The sequence below is a fragment of the Indicator indicator genome, chromosome 1 (genome assembly GCF_027791375.1).
Source record: "Indicator indicator isolate 239-I01 chromosome 1, UM_Iind_1.1, whole genome shotgun sequence".
NCBI classification, from domain to species: domain Eukaryota; kingdom Metazoa; phylum Chordata; class Aves; order Piciformes; family Indicatoridae; genus Indicator; species Indicator indicator.
In genome coordinates this window covers 23,334,810-23,353,098 of record NC_072010.1, presented here as the reverse complement: position 1 = coordinate 23,353,098, position 18,289 = coordinate 23,334,810, and the positions used below count along the sequence as shown (strand labels likewise).

Here is an 18,289-nt window from a genome sequence, read left to right as displayed (position 1 = left end):
GAAGACCCTTCATCATATGTATGCAGGTACCCCAGAGTCACATCACAGGGAATAACTGCTTTTGTGTAAAGTGAGAAAATAATTTTGGTGTCATTTTGCTTTTACTACTTACCAACTTCATCCCTCATCTTTGCAAGTTCATATCCCAACTCCTTTATTTTCACAAGGGCATTTTCATTCTGTTTAAGAAAAGAAAAAAGAGAGAAATATGTACAGCTTTCAGACTTATTCCAGATAAGCACTTTCACATGTTCATTTAGTAAAGCAGATTAGATTGATTCCTCAGGTTGGTTTTTTTTTTTTTTTTTTCGGGGGGTGGGGGGGTTGGGGAGGAGGGTGGAGGATTATAGCAAACTCATTCATTCAGTCAGTCATTCTTTAAATCAGCCTTAGCAGCCACAACTCCCTGGCTACAAACACCTTGTATGTCTGTGAATACATGTACACACACTCATTCACAGGACAGCAAAGAATATTTACTCCCATGTGTCTAAAAAGACACCTGTATTTTTCTATCACTTTGTATTCAGCCTGTGTGCCATTTATGGCTGGACTGTATGTGCAAGACAGTTTTACTAATTCTGTTAAAACACTTTCATCTGCTTATGTTAGCATTGTACCACCTCTAAACATATGCTCATGTGGTCAAATTTTCAGAGCAGATACTGTACTTACACCATTCTAGGCATGGTGGGCATACCCATAGAGACACCACTAATGGCCTGATGTTCATACCTATTCCCAAATTTATTTCTGGTGTTTTATTGTCTGCAAAGAATAAGAGCTTCTTCCCTCAATGTGTCTCAAAGGAAATCTGAACACTTAAGGAATTAAAATGGATGAGCTGGCTAAAGGAAAATTAAAACATTTACATTAACACTGCTAAGGTGTTATTACTAGAATGCAATGACTTTGACAGCAGATGTCTCATGAGTGTGCTGTGCAAACTGACAAATAAAAGCCTCAGGAAAATCTATTGGAGTTTGGTTTAGCTCAATAAATCCCAGCATAATGATTCAAGCATAAGGGCACTTTAAATTGGAATGTGTCACGAATCACATTAGGAAGAACACAAAAGAACTTATCCTGCTGGGAAGATCACTAATGATTAGGAAAACGAGATCAGGCTACTATAAATACATCCTGGGTTAGAAAAGGCCAAGAATCTTTAAAGGACACTACAGAAAAAACATATTCAAAAGAAAAATTTAGGGAACAGAAAAGTTTATTTCATTAACAGGATACGAAGCAGGTAGGAGAGCAAATTACTTATGCCTTACAAAACTTGGAACCCCCCCCCAACATTTCAGAGTTTAATCTTTCTTTTTATTTCCCCTGCATCTAATTTTAAACTCTGTTAAGAGAAATAACACAACAGCTTTATTTTTGGTAATACCAGAAATATGGAATCTGGAATTTAAATTAATCTTTTACTTAGTGCCCTTTGGTGACAATTTCTACCAGATCTAAGGGATACTCTTTTTGGAATGTTTTGCTCTAAATGGAGTGATTAACTGAGCTGATTTGAGAGCCTTGGTGATGAGGAGACCCAGATGATGTCAGCATCTTTCTTACTCAGCTCTGAGAAGAAGCCAAGCACACAAAGTTGGGCTCCTCCAAACAGCCAGCTCCATACAATGCTGAGTAATCCATGAGGGGTTGTGTGCCAGGACTGCAGAGTCCTCAGTCCTGACTGACTGCATTAGGCTCACAGTAAAACACAGTGGGTTGTTTTGTTTTGTTTGGTGTTTTTTTCTTTAATCAGTAAAAAAAGCTAGGAAAAAAAAAAAAGCCCTTCTCACAGACTCCCAAATCAGCAGTCCTACAGAGACCATATTTACCCTTTTGGAGAACACCACTGCATCTGCCCATACCGTCTGCTTAGCTCACTGGAGTCATTTTAAGAAATGTTCTTCCCAGATTGCCAGGACTGGTGTCCTTGAAGGTATATGCACAGGGATATCCTGGATATAGGACTTGCAGATGGGAAGCACCTACTCAGATTACCAGCTTCCACAATTTGAAACAAAATCCAGTTAATTTCGTACAAATTAATGCCAGCACCTACAGATAAGCAGAGTTGTATTATTACTATTCTACTTACATGATGAAAATGAAAAGCAAATAAAAAAAAAAAAAAGACATCCTTGGGGGAGTGGAGAGAGGGTGTGAGAAGAAAAAAAAGTTGTAAAATGTTGATTCCCTGTAAGAAATACTACAAACTCTTTTTCTTTCTCCTTTTTTTTTTTTCTTTTCCACATTATCTTAGATAAGTTTTGTGCTACCCTTGGGGGCACTTGTTGGAGTGTCTCCAAAATTGTGGAGAATCACCAGCTTAAAAATGCTATCCCATAACTCAGTTTTCATCATGGACAACACCCCATGAGGAAGGCAGGCTGCCTGGATGTGGTCTCCAGAACAGCCTCTGGGGTTACACTGAGCAGCTGATGCTGGTACAGCTCAGCTACCTTGTTGGTCAGTTGCCTGTCCTGCCAATACGTCTTACATTTTATTTTATTTTGATTAGAGATTTCTGTTTGTGCTTCAGGACTGTGTTTTCTGGGAGGTCAGATGTAGAAGGGTTGCCCTCAGTGCCAAGGCCTCAAGTAGTCTCTATCTCTCAGAGGGTTCTTTCAAGGAATAACAACACAGGGATTCTTATCTTCCTCTTCTGCTAGCGAGGCAAGGGGTAGTTTGGGATAGGTTTAGCCTCATTCTCTCCTGGATGCACACTGAATTTACAAATCCCTGACATTCTCTGTTACTGTAACATGCTTTGTCAGCATAACATGATAGGTTTGGAGAACACATGTTCTTGTGACCCATGCAAACACAACATTAATGCAAAGTGAAAAAGCTTCTCCTTGTTAACATCAACGTAGCTCTGCAGATAACCAGCACCACAATCTCACTGCAGCTGGGGAACTGGGAATGCCAGCTCTTAGGAGATCAAACGTTAGTCTTGAGAAGAGAAGACTGAGAGGGGATCTCATCAATGTCTCTAAATATCTGAGGGATGGGTGTCAAGTAGAGGGGGCCAGGCTCTTTTCAGTCGTTCACAGTGATAGGACAAGGAACAATGGGTTCAAACTTGAACATAGAAGATTTCACCTCAACACGAAGAGAAACTTCTTTACAGTGAGGGTGACAGAGCCCTGGAACAAGCTGCCATGGGGGGTTGTGGAGTCTCCTTCTCTGGAGACTTTCAAAACCCACCTGGATGCATTCCTGTGCAGACTACCCTAAGTGATCCTGCTCTGGCAGGGGGGTTGGACCTGATGATCTCTTGAGATCCCTTCCAACCTCTGATATACTGTGATACAGTAGAAGAAAACTGGATCTGGGGTGAGAATGTAAAGCCATCAGGTCCAATGCTCAGATTCATAAAGGTTCAATGTCAAATATCAAAGCAATTAGAAAATTCACAAGCATAAGAGGAAAAATCTGCCAAAATAAATGTGTAAGAAACCAAATTAACAGGATATCCCATTGAATTATCTTCATTAACACTTATCTCAACACAGTATTTCAAAAAGAAGACAGGGTGAGCAGGAACCTTTGCTTCCCTTCCAAGAGCTTTATGTCTAACAGTCTCAGCATATCAAAGGTGCTTTGTAGATGTCCTTTACTAGGCTGCTGCTTGGAGTTGAGCCATTGAGGCTGACTGACTAAGGGCCAAATCCAACTTAGGTTTAAAAAGGCTCAGCGACCTTACCAGTGACACAGCTGTTTCCAGGGGGTAAAAAGGTCAGACACACTGTCAGGAAATTGTGCAAATATCCAGCATTTCAGTGTGGCAGTTAAATGACAAGGGAGAGAAAAATTGCTTCAGTGTTATTTGGGATTAAATTTTTCCAGCCAAAATGTGAAACCAAACCAGCAGGTTTTGTACTAACTGCAGTGTTGCAGTTACTTTTCAGATACTTCTAATGAATGATTTCATTATTGCTTGGAAAACTGATGAAAAAGGTCTTCCATTGGCTGTAACCCAAGAAATTACTCTGATACTGAAATAAAATAAAATGATGCTTATGACTGAGCTGAAGAGAACCTTCTTCCTCATACCTGTAGTCTACAGTAGTTAACTCTTGTGTCTGGAATATGTCCCATATCTTCAGACAGAAAGAAAAGTAGAATAGAACTGGTAGAATGATATGTTTGCTCTGTGCTTCAAATGCTATTGAATAGAAAACACAGTAGCAACTAATTTTCCCATCATCAGCCTTTATGTCATGCAGACCTCCCAATATTTCTCCCATGAAAGGCTCAATGCTGGACTGCATTTCTGCAAGTGAAACAAACACTGAAAATGGCATTTTTGTATTCTCTATTCAACTCAAAGGTCCTGAGAATGGACCGAGGTATGATTTATATTGGTGCAACATCCAAGCTGCCGCAGAAAAACTAGCAGGTAGTCAGGCAGGTGGTGAGGTAGAAAAGAAGACAGAATTAGTCCAATTAATTAAGAATGCCCAAAACTTAGCACTATAGTTCAGAAAAAAAAAAAAATCTGAAATATATTTGCCTATGAGGACCTGAAAAATAACTTTGCAAAAGATGCCAAGATACAAGTCTGAGAATATTCGGCCAAGATGTTGGTGTTGCCCAGATTAAGAAGGGAAGTAGTGACAAAGTCTTGGAGGAGAGGCTGCATGGGGCTGTGAGTAACCTATCTAGTTAAAGATGCTCCTACTCATTGAAGGAGAGTGAGGGGGGATTGGACTAGAAAGTTCCTTCCAACCCAAACTATCCTATGAATCTCTGAAAGGCACTGCTTTAGCTGCATGGAGCTTCAGCTGACAGCTAGACATCCTACAGCAGACCTCATCAGGGAGACAGGTCAACATTTTACTTTGGATCAGGAATAACTGAGGGATGGGGAAGCAAACTTGAGGTTTGTCTTAAAGTATCTCTCCTCTGAGAACTGCAAACTACCTGAGAGCTACTAATCTGTTAGAAATGGTAATTAATTAAACCTCCAGGTACTTTTCAACAATAGGAAAGTAATAATAGACCCACTGCACAACTGGGTCAGATCAGAAAATTGTCCAGGGCCATGGGACCCCAAAATGACAGGTCTCTTCTCCCAGACAGCTTACATTCTTGCATATATTCTGAAGTCTAAATATAAGTACAGTATCTCCACAAACACTTCACAATTCTCTATGATACTCCTAAAAATAAGCATTACATATAGATGCTCTGTGGCACCAGTTATTAAAACAGTTCCTTCAGAATAGCTTTTCTGTATGCAATGCTTTCACAATATTAAAACAAAACCAAAATAAACAAAAAAGCCAACCCAAAACTGTCCTGCAAATGGTGCTTAGTCACTGTGGTGCTTTATTCAGAGTGCCCTGAGGCAAGGCTTAAAGTATCATTGGAAAGAGAAGCATATACACTGGGAATTCTTATTTAAAAAATCAATATTTCAGACAATACTTGTAGAAGAAGTAACTGAATCCACTGCAGCTGATGTTCAAAATGACCTACAGATTTCCTCAAAAAAGAGGTATTTTAACACTGCTGCTTCAATCATGCTAGTTATCAGGTAATCCTCCCTCATAATACTCTTCAGGTTAAAGTTTATGAGCATCTAGATAACCCCCAGTGACATTATCAAATTTCGTGTTAAGCCATGCACTTTTCCTTAACTTGGTTAGCAGCATATCTCAGGTTTTACCTGAACATATTATTAGTTAAATGGAAGATACTATCAGCTTTTCATTAGGCAGAACATAGGAATATTTTTTAAAGCCAAAGTCTTAAAAAAATACACTTCACAAGCATGTGTTCCTGCCAAGATATTTTCTATTAAGCAAATTAAATACAAACGCTCATTCTCTCCCTCTTCTGTACTCAGTTAAAATCCAGGCAAATTTCCAGAATAGTGTGAAAAACTGTGTTACAAACATCCCACAACTCTCTCTCAAACGTGAGATTCTCCTGCTACCTGTAGCTATGCACTTTCCTCTGCACTGGCATTTGTTACAGGACTCATTTTGGTGCCTGGGAATTTGCTTGATTTAGATTCACTGTGACATATGAAAACGTTGTTTTGACATATTTCACTTCTCCTATGTCTAAAGATCAATCCTCTGTCAGAGAAGAGGATCATTAAAGAGGTAAAACCTTAGGACAGCTAGAAACTGAATAATCTCTCTTCAAACTTTAAAACTCTGTGCAAGTTTCCTTTATGACCTGTACTCCACAGGGTTACTAGAACAGTATGAAAAGCACAGCAAAGAAATCAAGTTGCTCGCTAGGACAGGGGGTGCCAGTGCTCCCTCCTTTCACGAAAATCCAACCCTTACACTCATGCTGCAGGCTGATATTATGTAAGGTGCTGCAGTGCATGGGAGAGCCACAGTTAGACTTGTCCCCGGTGAACGAGAGTTCAGCATGCTGTAAATAAGACGAGCATCGCTCCCCTCTCCACCACCCCGGGACCGTACACACCACCGACGCCAGCTAGCAGCAGCAGCTGAGGTTCATTCCCGGTAACGGCGACCTATCTGCCCTTTCCCTAAAGGATAAAAAGAGGCAAAAGTACCGTCTCGTCCTTGCACCGAGCACAGGGCTTGGAGGAGCATTTGCCCATCGCGGCAGGACGGCGCCCAGCCGGACCGCCGCCCGCCGGACTGCGACCGGCAGTGCGGGGAGACAAGAGGCACCTGTGCGCCCGGCGCAGTTACTGCCAACGGCGGGGTCTCTCCCGCGTCCGCCGAGGACGGCCCAGGCTGGGCGCCCTCCCCTTTGGCTCCCTAATCCTCCCGGGGCGTCGGAGGGTTCGGGACGGGAGCCGGGGCCGGGAGGGTGGCTCGCCGGCAGCTGCCTGCGGCTGAGACAGATCAGCGGGTGCGGAGCAGCAGAGCGGACACCGGTTTCGCCCTCAGCGGAGGGCTGTCCGTTCCCCAAACTGCCTGCGCACCGGTGCTCGCCGGCTTGGTCAGGCCCCTTCCGAAAAAGAGGGTTCGATCACTTTGGCTGGCGAACGTTTGCCCAGAGCAGGACACGTCCAGCAGCGCCATCGCAGGAACGTGCCGGAGAGAGGGAGGGCACGGAACGACTTCGAAACTTCGCAGCGACAGCTCCAAACGCGCTGAAATTCGAGAGCGCGCCCGGGATCCCCTCAGGAGGCAGCTCTGTCTGGTTCCCATCTTCGTGCCGCATTTGCGGCCATTGATCTCTGCAGTCCTCGTTCTCTACAACCGCTCGGATGGTGTCTGTAACCCGAACGCTCTCTGCCGGCGCGGCTGCTCGCCCGCACCGGTCCCAAATTCAACCCAGGGCGTGGGATGAGCGTAGCGCGGCTGCGATGCTCTCGGGCAGCGACTCTGCCGCGCTGGAGCCCTCCCCGGCTGCTGTGCGGGATCTGCGGCTGGGTACGGCTGCTCCAAGGCTCTGCCCGCTCCGGCCGGCCGCTGCTGCCAGCGGGGTGGTACGGTGGAACAGGGACCCACTCCCAGCTATCTGCTTTCCCCGAGTGAGGGGTGTCCTCTTGCTCCCGGGTGTCCTCTCGTTCTTAGGTGTCTCCCGGGCCTCTCGAGTCGCTCTCATCTCTCAAGAAGGACTCTTCCTGAAGTCATTTAGTTAAATCCCGAGGAAGATCACCACTCTCTGGACATCGGCCACTGCTTGTGATTGCAAAGCACACAGCTCTGCAGCGTACCTTAAGGGCTGGGATGCCTTTTTCGCCATATATGTACATACACCACATAACCTCACCCTAACCCTAACCTGCACATATACATGTATATGGTGTATATGCCTGCTCTGTGCGTGTGTGCCCTCTTGGAATAAATTTTTTGTCGGTACTCAGGGCATGGAGCAGCAGCAACCTCACCTCCCCTAGGATGCTGCCTCTGGCATAGTGTTTCCCTCTAACAACTAAAGGCTGGAAAAAGGCAAAACAGTTCAATGATTTACACTCAAGGCAGAATTTGTGCAGTAAATGCCTACACTTTAAATCTATAAAGTACTATTTTTCTGAAAGCCAAGTCACTGCCAGACATAAAGAAAAAACTAAGTTGCCCTTAGAGCTAAACAGCTCTGCCTACCAATAGGAAAGATTCAGTGCTCAGATCTTTGCCTCTATGGACAGGCATTTTCTTTAGTTGTGTTTATTACTGGTGATGCATGAAGTGATTTGGAAAATAGCAGGAATTAACAAGGATATCCATTAAAACTTTGCATTAAATCACATTTAAATGCTCAAGTAACTTTCTGGTTTGTGTCATCTTCTTATTCTCTGCTCTTCCTCAGCAGGAGTCCCTGTAAGGACTTCAAAGTTTCAAAATATCTTGAACAGGTAATAAAAAACCCCTCCAAAATATGAAAGACCAAAACAAATTAAAAATGTCATTCAAGATACATATGTTTTAACATGTGTCTTCAAGATCTAACTTTTCATGATAGAGTGTGAAAATTAATTTAGTTGACCACTGAACAGCTACAGAGTGGAGGTCAAAAGAGTCTTCTGTGTACAGTAAAATAATTTCATCCTCTCTATAGAAACTTGCTTTTTTTTTCCACAGAACCTGAAGTCCATGATTTGGATTTGGATTTGGATCCTGGAAAGATTTTAACTGCATAGAAAAAACCCAACAACGTTCCCACTTGTAGACAAACTACCACAGTCATTTCTCTGAGCAAGATGGAGAATATTAGTGTATTTAAAGCAACATGTCTGACTATCAGGCAAGGAAAATAACCTGTCATCATTTCTTTTTTTATGCCTTTCCCCCACCCCCCCTTCAGTCAGTCCACTAATAATGGCAGATTTGCTGTTTGCATGTGGTGACAAATCCAAGATAGAGATTAGTTAGCAAGGTCTATGCACCGCTTCACTACCACTTAGTCACTAAACTGGAAGATAAAATATTCAAGTGGAACTTAAATTAAGCAGAAGCCATGTGTTGTCCTTCTGGCAAGGGTGAACCTGTCCCTCGCTGTTTTTACTTGGGACATAGCACTCATAAGGGATAAGGACGTGATGGGGAAGCTGTTAGGCAATTTGGTCAGCCTAGGTCCTTTTGGATAAACTGAGTCCAAACTCATTCATTTTAAATTAAGCTTCATTTTGTAGGTCAAGGTGTGCAGCATTAGGGTGATAAAGGACCTAAGATGCAAAACGAAAATGGAAACTATTCTAAAGCTCAGTTCCTCAGTTAAATGTACTATAAAGGAGGATGGAGAAAGGAGAATTCAGGAGAACTAAGGGTTCTCTGTGGTGGGAGCGTGTTCCAGGTTGGAGGTGGGCTACTATGTGGAGGACTTTGAATACACACTTGAAAGCATCAGTGTCTATGGGATTAAGAATGTAGAAATGTAAGTAAGTGATGACTGAGACAGAAGCAAAAAGTGAGCATATCATGGGAGAGGACAATCTCTATACCCAAATTCCATGAGAACTGGCACTCTAAATAGCAGTTTCAGCCCAAGGCTTTGAATTACATATTTATATATGATAATAATTAAAAAAAAGTTAGAGTCAACTGCCTGATTTCAGCAGCATGTAGCACTGAGATCAAGTACTGAAAGCAATAATACATTCAAAAAAGAAAAGTGTCAAGCACAACAAAGCACCAAAGGCAGACAGATCCATGGCAGTGCAGACTGCTGCCTTTGTACACTAGGAGAGTTTAGATGACAGTAATATTGGGGATTCCATCTATTGGGGATCAAGTGACTTCAGAGGTGGTGTGAATCACAACATTGCTTATTAGGCTGGGGGAGATGAGAAGCTGCTGAGGAAGTGTCCAGCAGGGAGGAGCTGTTTTGGGAAGATGGCAAGGAGTTGCAGTAAATGGAACCACTGAGCTGAGTGGAGATAATCAATGGAGCGACTCAAAGATGAGTCCTTGGGGCAAATTATGGTCTCTTTTAACCCTGGTAAAAAATTAGGGGAGTGCTAATGAGATAGTGGGGTGCACTGTCCATCAAGGGAAAAGTCAAAACAACATGCTTCTCAAGCTGGATGGTATTTAGGGCTATAGGTCATAAGAAGATAAATACTGGGAAGTCCATAAAATACTGGGAAGTCCAAGGTCACAATCATAGGTACAAATAACAGGAATTTCAAGTTGAAGATTCAGACTCGTCAGTTGGAAATAACAGCAAAGAATGGTTTTGCTTATTCACTCATAGGATGACTAAGAGCTGTGTCTATGGTACAGCTCTGAAAAAATAGCAAATGCAACCTTAGACTGTAGGGGACACTAAAGGAGAATTTCAAATGCTTTATAGAAAGCCCCAGAGAGATCTGACCTGGAATCTCACACAGTTCTGGTCACCCACACTTTGGAGGTAACAGTTCTGCCCTAAGGAATATACAGCCTATAGCACTGCAGGAGTGCTGTGTAAGAACACATCTGCATCTGCCTGAAAAAACAACAGCAAATCTGAAAAATGATAGCTTTCTATAAATACATCAGGGAGGAGAACAGTAGGAGAGGGAGAAGTACTTCAAGGTCAAAAAATGTATTTTCATGAGAAAAATAGGATAAGAACTTGGACATATCTTTCAGTCACAATAGGTTCTGAAAGTCTTCTTGTAGAAACAGAGGAAAATATAATGACTTTTAAGCTGGAATTTGATCATTTTAGGGAAATGGTTATAGGATTTGGTTGTTGGCAACCAAAAGGACTGAATTTCATGACCCAAGATGAACTTTGCTATCCTTACATTCCCATCCATGTAGTACTGCTTGTTTGTGCATTGCCACACATCTTGCTATGGTCCATGTCCGAAACATTGTGCATGCCTCTACCAAACTGCTTTGTATGGAACTATATCCCAGCAGATCTGATTTACATTGGCCTTCAAAGCAGAAAGGAGAAGTCTGTGGATAAGATAGAGACCAACAAGGCCTAGAGAAAATTATGCTGTTAATTAAAAAACACTTTACATATAAGTGGCACCTTTGTTTCCTTATTGGAAACAGAAAGTAGAGGTAAGTCCTTAAAGAAACACATTCCTTGTTAGGTATAGGATTGGGAAATGGGGTAAGAAGAACAAAGGCTGTTAAAAGTAGATTTTAAAACATCAAAATGGTAGCACACAACAAGCATCTTAACAGGGTATCTTTTACAAGGTATCAAGTTCTCCAGCATTTATTGACTTCAGTGGCAACACAATGTAGTTAGCACCTCACAGGGTAAAGTTCATGGGTAATTAAGGCCAAGGAGGGCATCTATATTTTGTTAAAAGTCCAAGGGGAGTTGCTTAGTCTATAAACAACCTATTCTAATGGTAAAGAGAGACCATGGGAAGTAATTTTTTTTCTCCAGTGACAGAATCAATGTCTTCCTCCGTGGCAGGAATAATACATTCCTATTTACTGCCCAAGCAATTCCAATATTTTACATCTATCTGAACTAAACTGGAAGAGGTAGGGTTTAATTAGCCATCTTTCATCATTCACTAAGGTTCCCAAATGGCGCAATATTCTCTTTAACTCCATAATGGTCTGTATGTATCAGTGCATAGACTGTATATAAAGGATAAACAATAAATAATTTCATTTGGGTTCTAAACATACAGTCTAATATATAAGGAGTTTGGGATTCTTAAGCCTTGGTATATAATGTTTCCCTATTCTATGGTTCTTTCCCTGGATCTTCACACTTGTGGTCTGCAAAGGTTTGGCAAGTGTGAGGATGGAGATCCATGAAGACAAGAGAATAAAAAAAAAAAAAACAAACAGAGCCAAAGGCTTGGGAAAGCTGTGAGAAATAAAGGTAGTAACACCGTACTACTCTGTGTGTCACCAAGGAGGAGAATCCTTAAGTGAACTGCATACTATTCATCTTGAAACACTGAAAATGCTTGCTGAGAGGTATAGCATGAAAAATATGTAAAACAATTATTAAATCTAAGTTGCATAGATAACAGTCTGAGGGAAGAGCAGCACAAAAAACTCAAGGGGCATAAATTTGTTTGCAAGAGGAATGCCAGTTTTGGGAATAAGTTGATAGGACAGTATCAGTGGGTATGGCAATAACCATAGGAAACTATGAGAAAGCTGAAGAAGACAGTCATTAGAGGAGAGGATCAAGAAGACTGAAGACAACATCACAGAGATATGAAGAAAGATAATGGGGAAGAAAGGCTGAGGTGGGGCATAACAGAAGTTGGAAAACTATTTCACCTGATAAAGAATCACAGAATCACAGAATGTTAGGGGCTGGAAGAGACCTCAAGAGATCATCTAGCCCAACCCCCCCACCAGACCAGGATCACCTATACCAGATCACACAGGAATGCATCCACCTGAGTCTTGAATATCTCCAGAGAGGGAAACTCCACAACCCCCCTGGGCAGCCCTTTCCAGTGTTCTGTCACCCTCACAGTGAAATAATTCTTCCTCCTATTTCCATGGAACTTCCTATGCCTTGGCCCTTGTCCTGTAATTTGGCAATGAATCCAAAGCACGGATTCAAAGAAGCGATAAAACAGAGGAGAAAAATGGTTCTGAAGCTGGCATTTCAGAGAACAAAGAGCTATGCAATGGAGAAGGAAGACAAGGAATGAGAGACTTCAGGAATGAGGACATAAGGAGAGACATGAAGGTCATATTCAGATGACTTGGTGCATAACTGAGACATTGCAACTTCTGTGATACCTCAGCTCTGTAGGGTGATGGACAAGGCAGGCTATCAGCAACTGCTGCCTCCTGGCATTCTCTACAATCAACAGTGAGAGGTGACTGTGACACTAAGTACCTCCAAAGGATGATGTAAGAAGCCCGCTTGGAGGCATTTGGAGAGGCACAGGGTTTTGTCTAAGGCAGTGCTGAGGTAGTGTCAAGCAAGGCTATTCTAGTAGTGCAGTTTGAACAGGAGGCTCAGAAGATGGTTGAATGGCATGCCATGAATTACCATTCACGACAAAGATGGGAGAGCAAGGCAGGGAGAAGGCACAGCCAGTGCTGCCTGTGTGATTACCACAACATATTTCTCTGCATGTACTCTTTTCAAACACTGTTATATTTTGTGTGACAGAACATGCAGGTGGACTTCCTCAGAATTTTGATATCTACAAGAGAGACTTGCAGACAATTAGGGAGACTGAATTTATTTTTCAATAAGTTAGGCATGAATCTCAAAGCCTGCAATCCATTGATAAAGGTATTATTGGTATTGTTAGTTTTTCAGTTCTGCAAGCAGTATAATTTGGAAACAGTCTCAACTCCTCCTAAATTCTCTTTGCCAAGTTTTGCTTTTTGAGAGTGCCACTCACTTTGTATTTCTGTGGGCACTTGAAACTAATAAAGATGAGTGCTGCTGTCTATGAGGTGATTTCATCTTTCCCTCTCCTGGTCATTTGCTTTGTCCCTGTTTTCTTCCTATGGTCACAGAAAGTGTTTGGCAGAGAAATCAGATTGGGGTTGAAACTAAATGAGGGAGAAAGTGCCAAATCTGGGGAGAGAGAACTTCCCTAGTACAGGGCCAGCTTCCTCAGGCACATGCATTTGTGGATTTGTGTGGCAACCTCCACACTGCTGCAAGCAGGGAGAAGAGTCCTGTCACAAGCCCCTGAACCTTTGATCTTGTCAGACTGAAAACCACAGCAGCCCAAGGAAACAGAAAAGCAAATACATTCACTGTTACATTTCATCTTCCTTACTGGAGGTGGATTACAGATTTTCTCTGATACAGCTCTATTGCTAGTAACACAGTTTCCACAGTTTCTAGGTCTTTGGACCTAGACATGTAATTTGTTATTTTCCATGTTGGGTTGGTTGTTTTTATTCTTACCCAACCTAAAAAAAAATTCTGAAAATGTAATATAGTGATTTGGAGATTTCTGAAAATATGAGCAGTCTGTCATGAGTTTCAGCTAGAGCTGAAGGTCATGTCAGATGTACTCAGAATGGCAATTTCCCTTGGATTTAGAGGAAGATTTCACATTTTGTGTATTTTCAGTACCACGAGGTTTTAACAATCCTTAGGCAACTTATATGGAAATAACTTTTTTTTTAATATAGGCTTTAAATGATACAATTATAGTATCATATATCTGGATGGGCAGAAAGTTTACTCTAGAATTTAACAAATTGAGATGGACTATATGCTTTCTGTTTCCCAAGGAGGAGAGCCCAGCTGGAGGACTCCATTTTTAATTCAGTTCTCATATGAAAAGAATGTGAGGATCTAAACAAAATTCCTTCTTTTGTTATTTCTACTAGTGTAGCCTTACATTTATTTTTATGTCAGTAGCTTGTATGGCCATGGATTAATATGCACCAGAGAACAATAGTTTATCACTGTGTTTTCTAGTTCTTGATGTCTGGAATGGTGCAAAGTAAGCATTTGAAGCAAATTCCAAACAAACTATCTCTTGCTGACAAGGAATTCATGTCTCCTTGCATGAAGCACCAGTTATACACCAAGATCACAAGGAACTAAAACAAATGCATGTTTTCACTGAACTCCTCACCTGCCCTCTACCCAGGAATACATCCCCTGCAGGGCTATTTCTAAATTCCAAACCTCTGAGTAGCTGGAAGCAGATGGCCATTTACTTATATCAGCTTTGCAGAGAAATGTTCCCTCCTTCTCCCAACAAACAGGGAATCTCCTCTTTTCCACTTCTGAGTTATTCTGGCCAAAAGCCAATGACAACTTCAAGCTGCTGTATTTTGAGGCCAAACAGAGCAAGTGACAAGTGCTGGCATTTTGTAACAGCAATGTCAGTGGCAAAATATTCCAGCAGCTTCACGTGGACCAAAGTTTGTCCTATTGGGAAGATTACCAGTGCTCTGCTGAGAGGAATAGCACATACATTAATCCAGTTTATTAGTTGTGGACTTGGTATGTTTTTATATGAAGAAAAACCTAAATCAGATGATTTTTAGAACTTATTTTTTTAAAAGTATCATTTATATTAATTTCACTGTCTCCAGCATCTGCATGGTTAGAGCTAGCTTTAAGAAGTCATAATAGACAGTTCTCAAATCATTATATTGAAATTCATCTTCTGGAAATATTTCTCTAATGTGTGAGAAGTGATTGTAGGAAGCATTATTTGAATGAGAACTTAGGAGTGAGAGTAAGGCCAATGAATTCCAGGAGATTGCAGCTGAAACATTTTAGAGTTCATTTCTGGAAACAGAGAGCTCAGGCCTGAAGGGGAGGTAAATCAGAGAGACAGGCTGTCTTTTGGGTATCTGATTCAAAAGAAATAGCTGTGATGACACAGAAAAAATATCAAGTGGATATACTTTCAACTTGAAAGAATAGTAAAAATAGATGTCAGCATCACTGGAACGCATATAACTTCATATATCTTCAAGTTATGGCCCATCTAACCCAGATCCTGCACCTAAGCAGTGATTATTACCAGAAATTTCAGAAGGCAGCAAAAGAAGGCATGCATTCGAGTGTGATGGAAAGGTTTGCTTCATGGAGATATTTTTCTGTCCCTTCTAACACCAAATGTTCTATGTCCAGATACTCTTGTTGCCAAAAGATCTTTGTACAATTTAGAGGAAAAGGAATGATTCAGTGAAATAACATGCAAGACATATTTTACACAGTTTATATTCTCTGTGTTTGATTAAAACGTCCGTGCTACAAAGGCATCTAGCCATGAACTGCACATATGAAGATGTGATGCTGCTGCCTCTTCTCACAGTGGTTTAATTGATCATTTCTACTGCTTAAAGTCTGTGTTTCTTTCATGTGTTGAAGGTGAAAAGTTTCTGTTTCCAATCAGTGGTTTCTGCTAAAGCTTTTCCTGCTGGTGGAAAAAGCCTTCTGGTACACACAGAGTTACCTTCTTATGGTGATTCTTTTGCTCTGGACTCAAGTCACTTTGTCCTTTTTACAAAGAAAAATCAATTTGCTCTGCAGTCTCTCACAGTAAAGGGTTTTCCCAGTCCTCACAGTTGCCTGTTGTTCTTCTGTGTTTTGTCCCCAGTTTTTCATTGTTTCCTGAAGAAGTGTGGGTACCAACACTAAATGTCATATTCCAGTCTCAATGTCCCCAGTGCTGAATGTGCTGGTGTTCTGTCCCTCTCCCTTCTACTTGCTACATCTCTGCTTATTCACCCACAGATCTTGATGGTTGGTTTTTCATAACACATGTTCACAGTAGGAGTTCACATTTATTTGCTCTGACACCAGAAACTCTAATTACTCCTGGAGTTACTCCTTTCCAGGTGACACCCAGACCACAGTTCTGTAGACATGACCCTGCACCCTGCATTTATGTTTATTGATTAACCTCTAGTTGCATTACAACACATTTTGTTTGAATGGGCCCAGCTCACTGCATAGTCTAAATTACCAGTCCAAATACCCTCTCTGAGCAAGGTTCTCTGTGTGGTTAGTATCAGCCAGTTAGGGGATGGAGAGGGTGAAGGGATAGAATCATAGAATCATAGAATCAACCGGGTTGGAAGAGACCTCCAAGATCATCTAGTCCAACCTATCACCCAGCCCTAACATCCTGGGCTTTGCTTTGCACTGAAGCAAGTCAGGATTGTACTGAAAGACAGCTCCAGACAAAGCTGCTTCCAGCCTAGCTTTACTGCACTCATCACTTATGAAAAATGAATTGGTGTGAGTGTGAGCATGTTGGATTTACATGCTTGAAGTGCAGGCAGCTCAGTCTACAAATCAAATACATGACTATCTAACTGCTAAAATTTATAACCTTGATCATGGAATGCAATAGGGATATGAAACTGCAAAATTGAAGACCAAATCAGAACTTCACTAACAAAGAAAGCACTCCTCTATCAGCATATCTATATGAGAGGTTTTAGCTTACGTGGCACAAAGTCTTGAAAGGCATGAAGGTGGGAGTTGTATTTATAGTCTATCTGATTTTCAAGCCTTGTTTTGCACTGGAGTGACCTCACATCTGCCAGGAATCTTCATTAACAAGAGAAGTTCTGATACATTGCTGCAAAATCTGTCTTGTGCATCAGCTCAGAATGCAGCTGCTGATGGATCTACACAAGAAGACTTATGATATTTACATTCTCACCCCCTGGGACTGCAGCAGTAATTTTGGAGAGACAAAGTATTGTATCAGCAGAACTTTCCGTCTTAGGAATATGCAGTGGTGAGGGAACACAGTAAATAATCTGAAATCTTTCTACCAATGACATTTAAAAATGCCTTTGGGACAGGGGAGAGAAGGCAGAACTTTTTTAATGTGTTTAAAACTCAGGAACTTCTAGTACTCTGGTACTTTTAGGCTGTACCTTGAAAATTTTCCACAGATATTGAACAGAAAGTAATAGAAGGTAAATAAATTACCATTGGATGTAAAAAGGAAAATAATGATAAACTCTAAATAATCCCATTGGACATATATCTACCATAAAAGTTAGTTATGTATACTAACTTCCTCTTTTTTTGGCTTCCTCACTCTGGCAGATGCTAACTTCTGGCTTCTGCTGGCTTTGCTGACCTAGGCTGCATTGCTTTGTTGTGGCTGAGTATTAACAAACCACTCTCTGCTCTTCTCTCTCCTTTCTTGTGTACAGGGGGGAAGGGAGCAGAGAGGGTGAAGCTGTTAGTAGCCCCCTGGTTTGTCTAGGGGGGTTCTTGTGTTGTTTATAAATTGTAAATACCTGTAAATATTGTATATTTTATACATATTCATTGCATTTCATTTAGATTGTAGTTTTGCTTGTAAATAGAGCTTCATTTGCTTCCACTGAGCTGGTCTGGCAATTTTTTGTGAGGGGGGAATTTCAACCCACCACGAGTACTTAATTTGAACTAAAAATAGGTGCAATGTTGTTACACCTGCAACAGAAGTTAGAATCATAGAATCAGTCAGGGTTGGAAGGGACCACAAGGATCATCTAGTTCCAACCCCCCTGCCACGGCCAGGGACACCTCACACTACATCAGGCTGGCCAGAGCCTCATCCAGCCTGGTCTTAAACACCTCCAGGGATGGGGCCTCAACCACCTCCCTGGACAACCCATTCCAGGCTCTCACCACTCTCATGGGGAAGAACTTCTTCCTCACGTCCAGTCTGAATCTCCCCACTTCCAGCTTCATTCCATTCCCCCTAGTCCTATCACTACCTGATAGCCTAAAAAGTCCTTCCCCAGCTTTCTTGGAGGCCCCCTTCAGATACTGGAAGGCCACAAGAAGGTCACCTCAGAGCCTTCTCTTCTCCAGACTGATCAGCCCCAACTCTTTCAGTCTGTCCTCACAGGAGAGGTGCTCCAGCCCTCTGCTCATCCTGGTGGCCCTTCTCTGGACATGTTCCAGCATGTCCATATCCCTCTTGTAATAGGGGCTCCAGAACTTAATA

At 41.8% G+C, this 18,289-nt stretch overlaps 1 protein-coding gene across 1 annotated transcript in view; it reads right to left on the bottom strand.

Annotated features, from left to right (window-relative positions):
• MTUS2 (microtubule associated scaffold protein 2) overlaps window positions 1-18,289 on the bottom strand; it is a 216,315-nt gene that overhangs the window by 30,330 nt on the left and 167,696 nt on the right. The window contains exon 7 of the mRNA XM_054385862.1: window positions 113-179. Coding sequence (XP_054241837.1) covers window positions 113-179 — 67 coding nt within the window. The remainder of the gene's footprint in view (window positions 1-112; window positions 180-18,289) is intronic.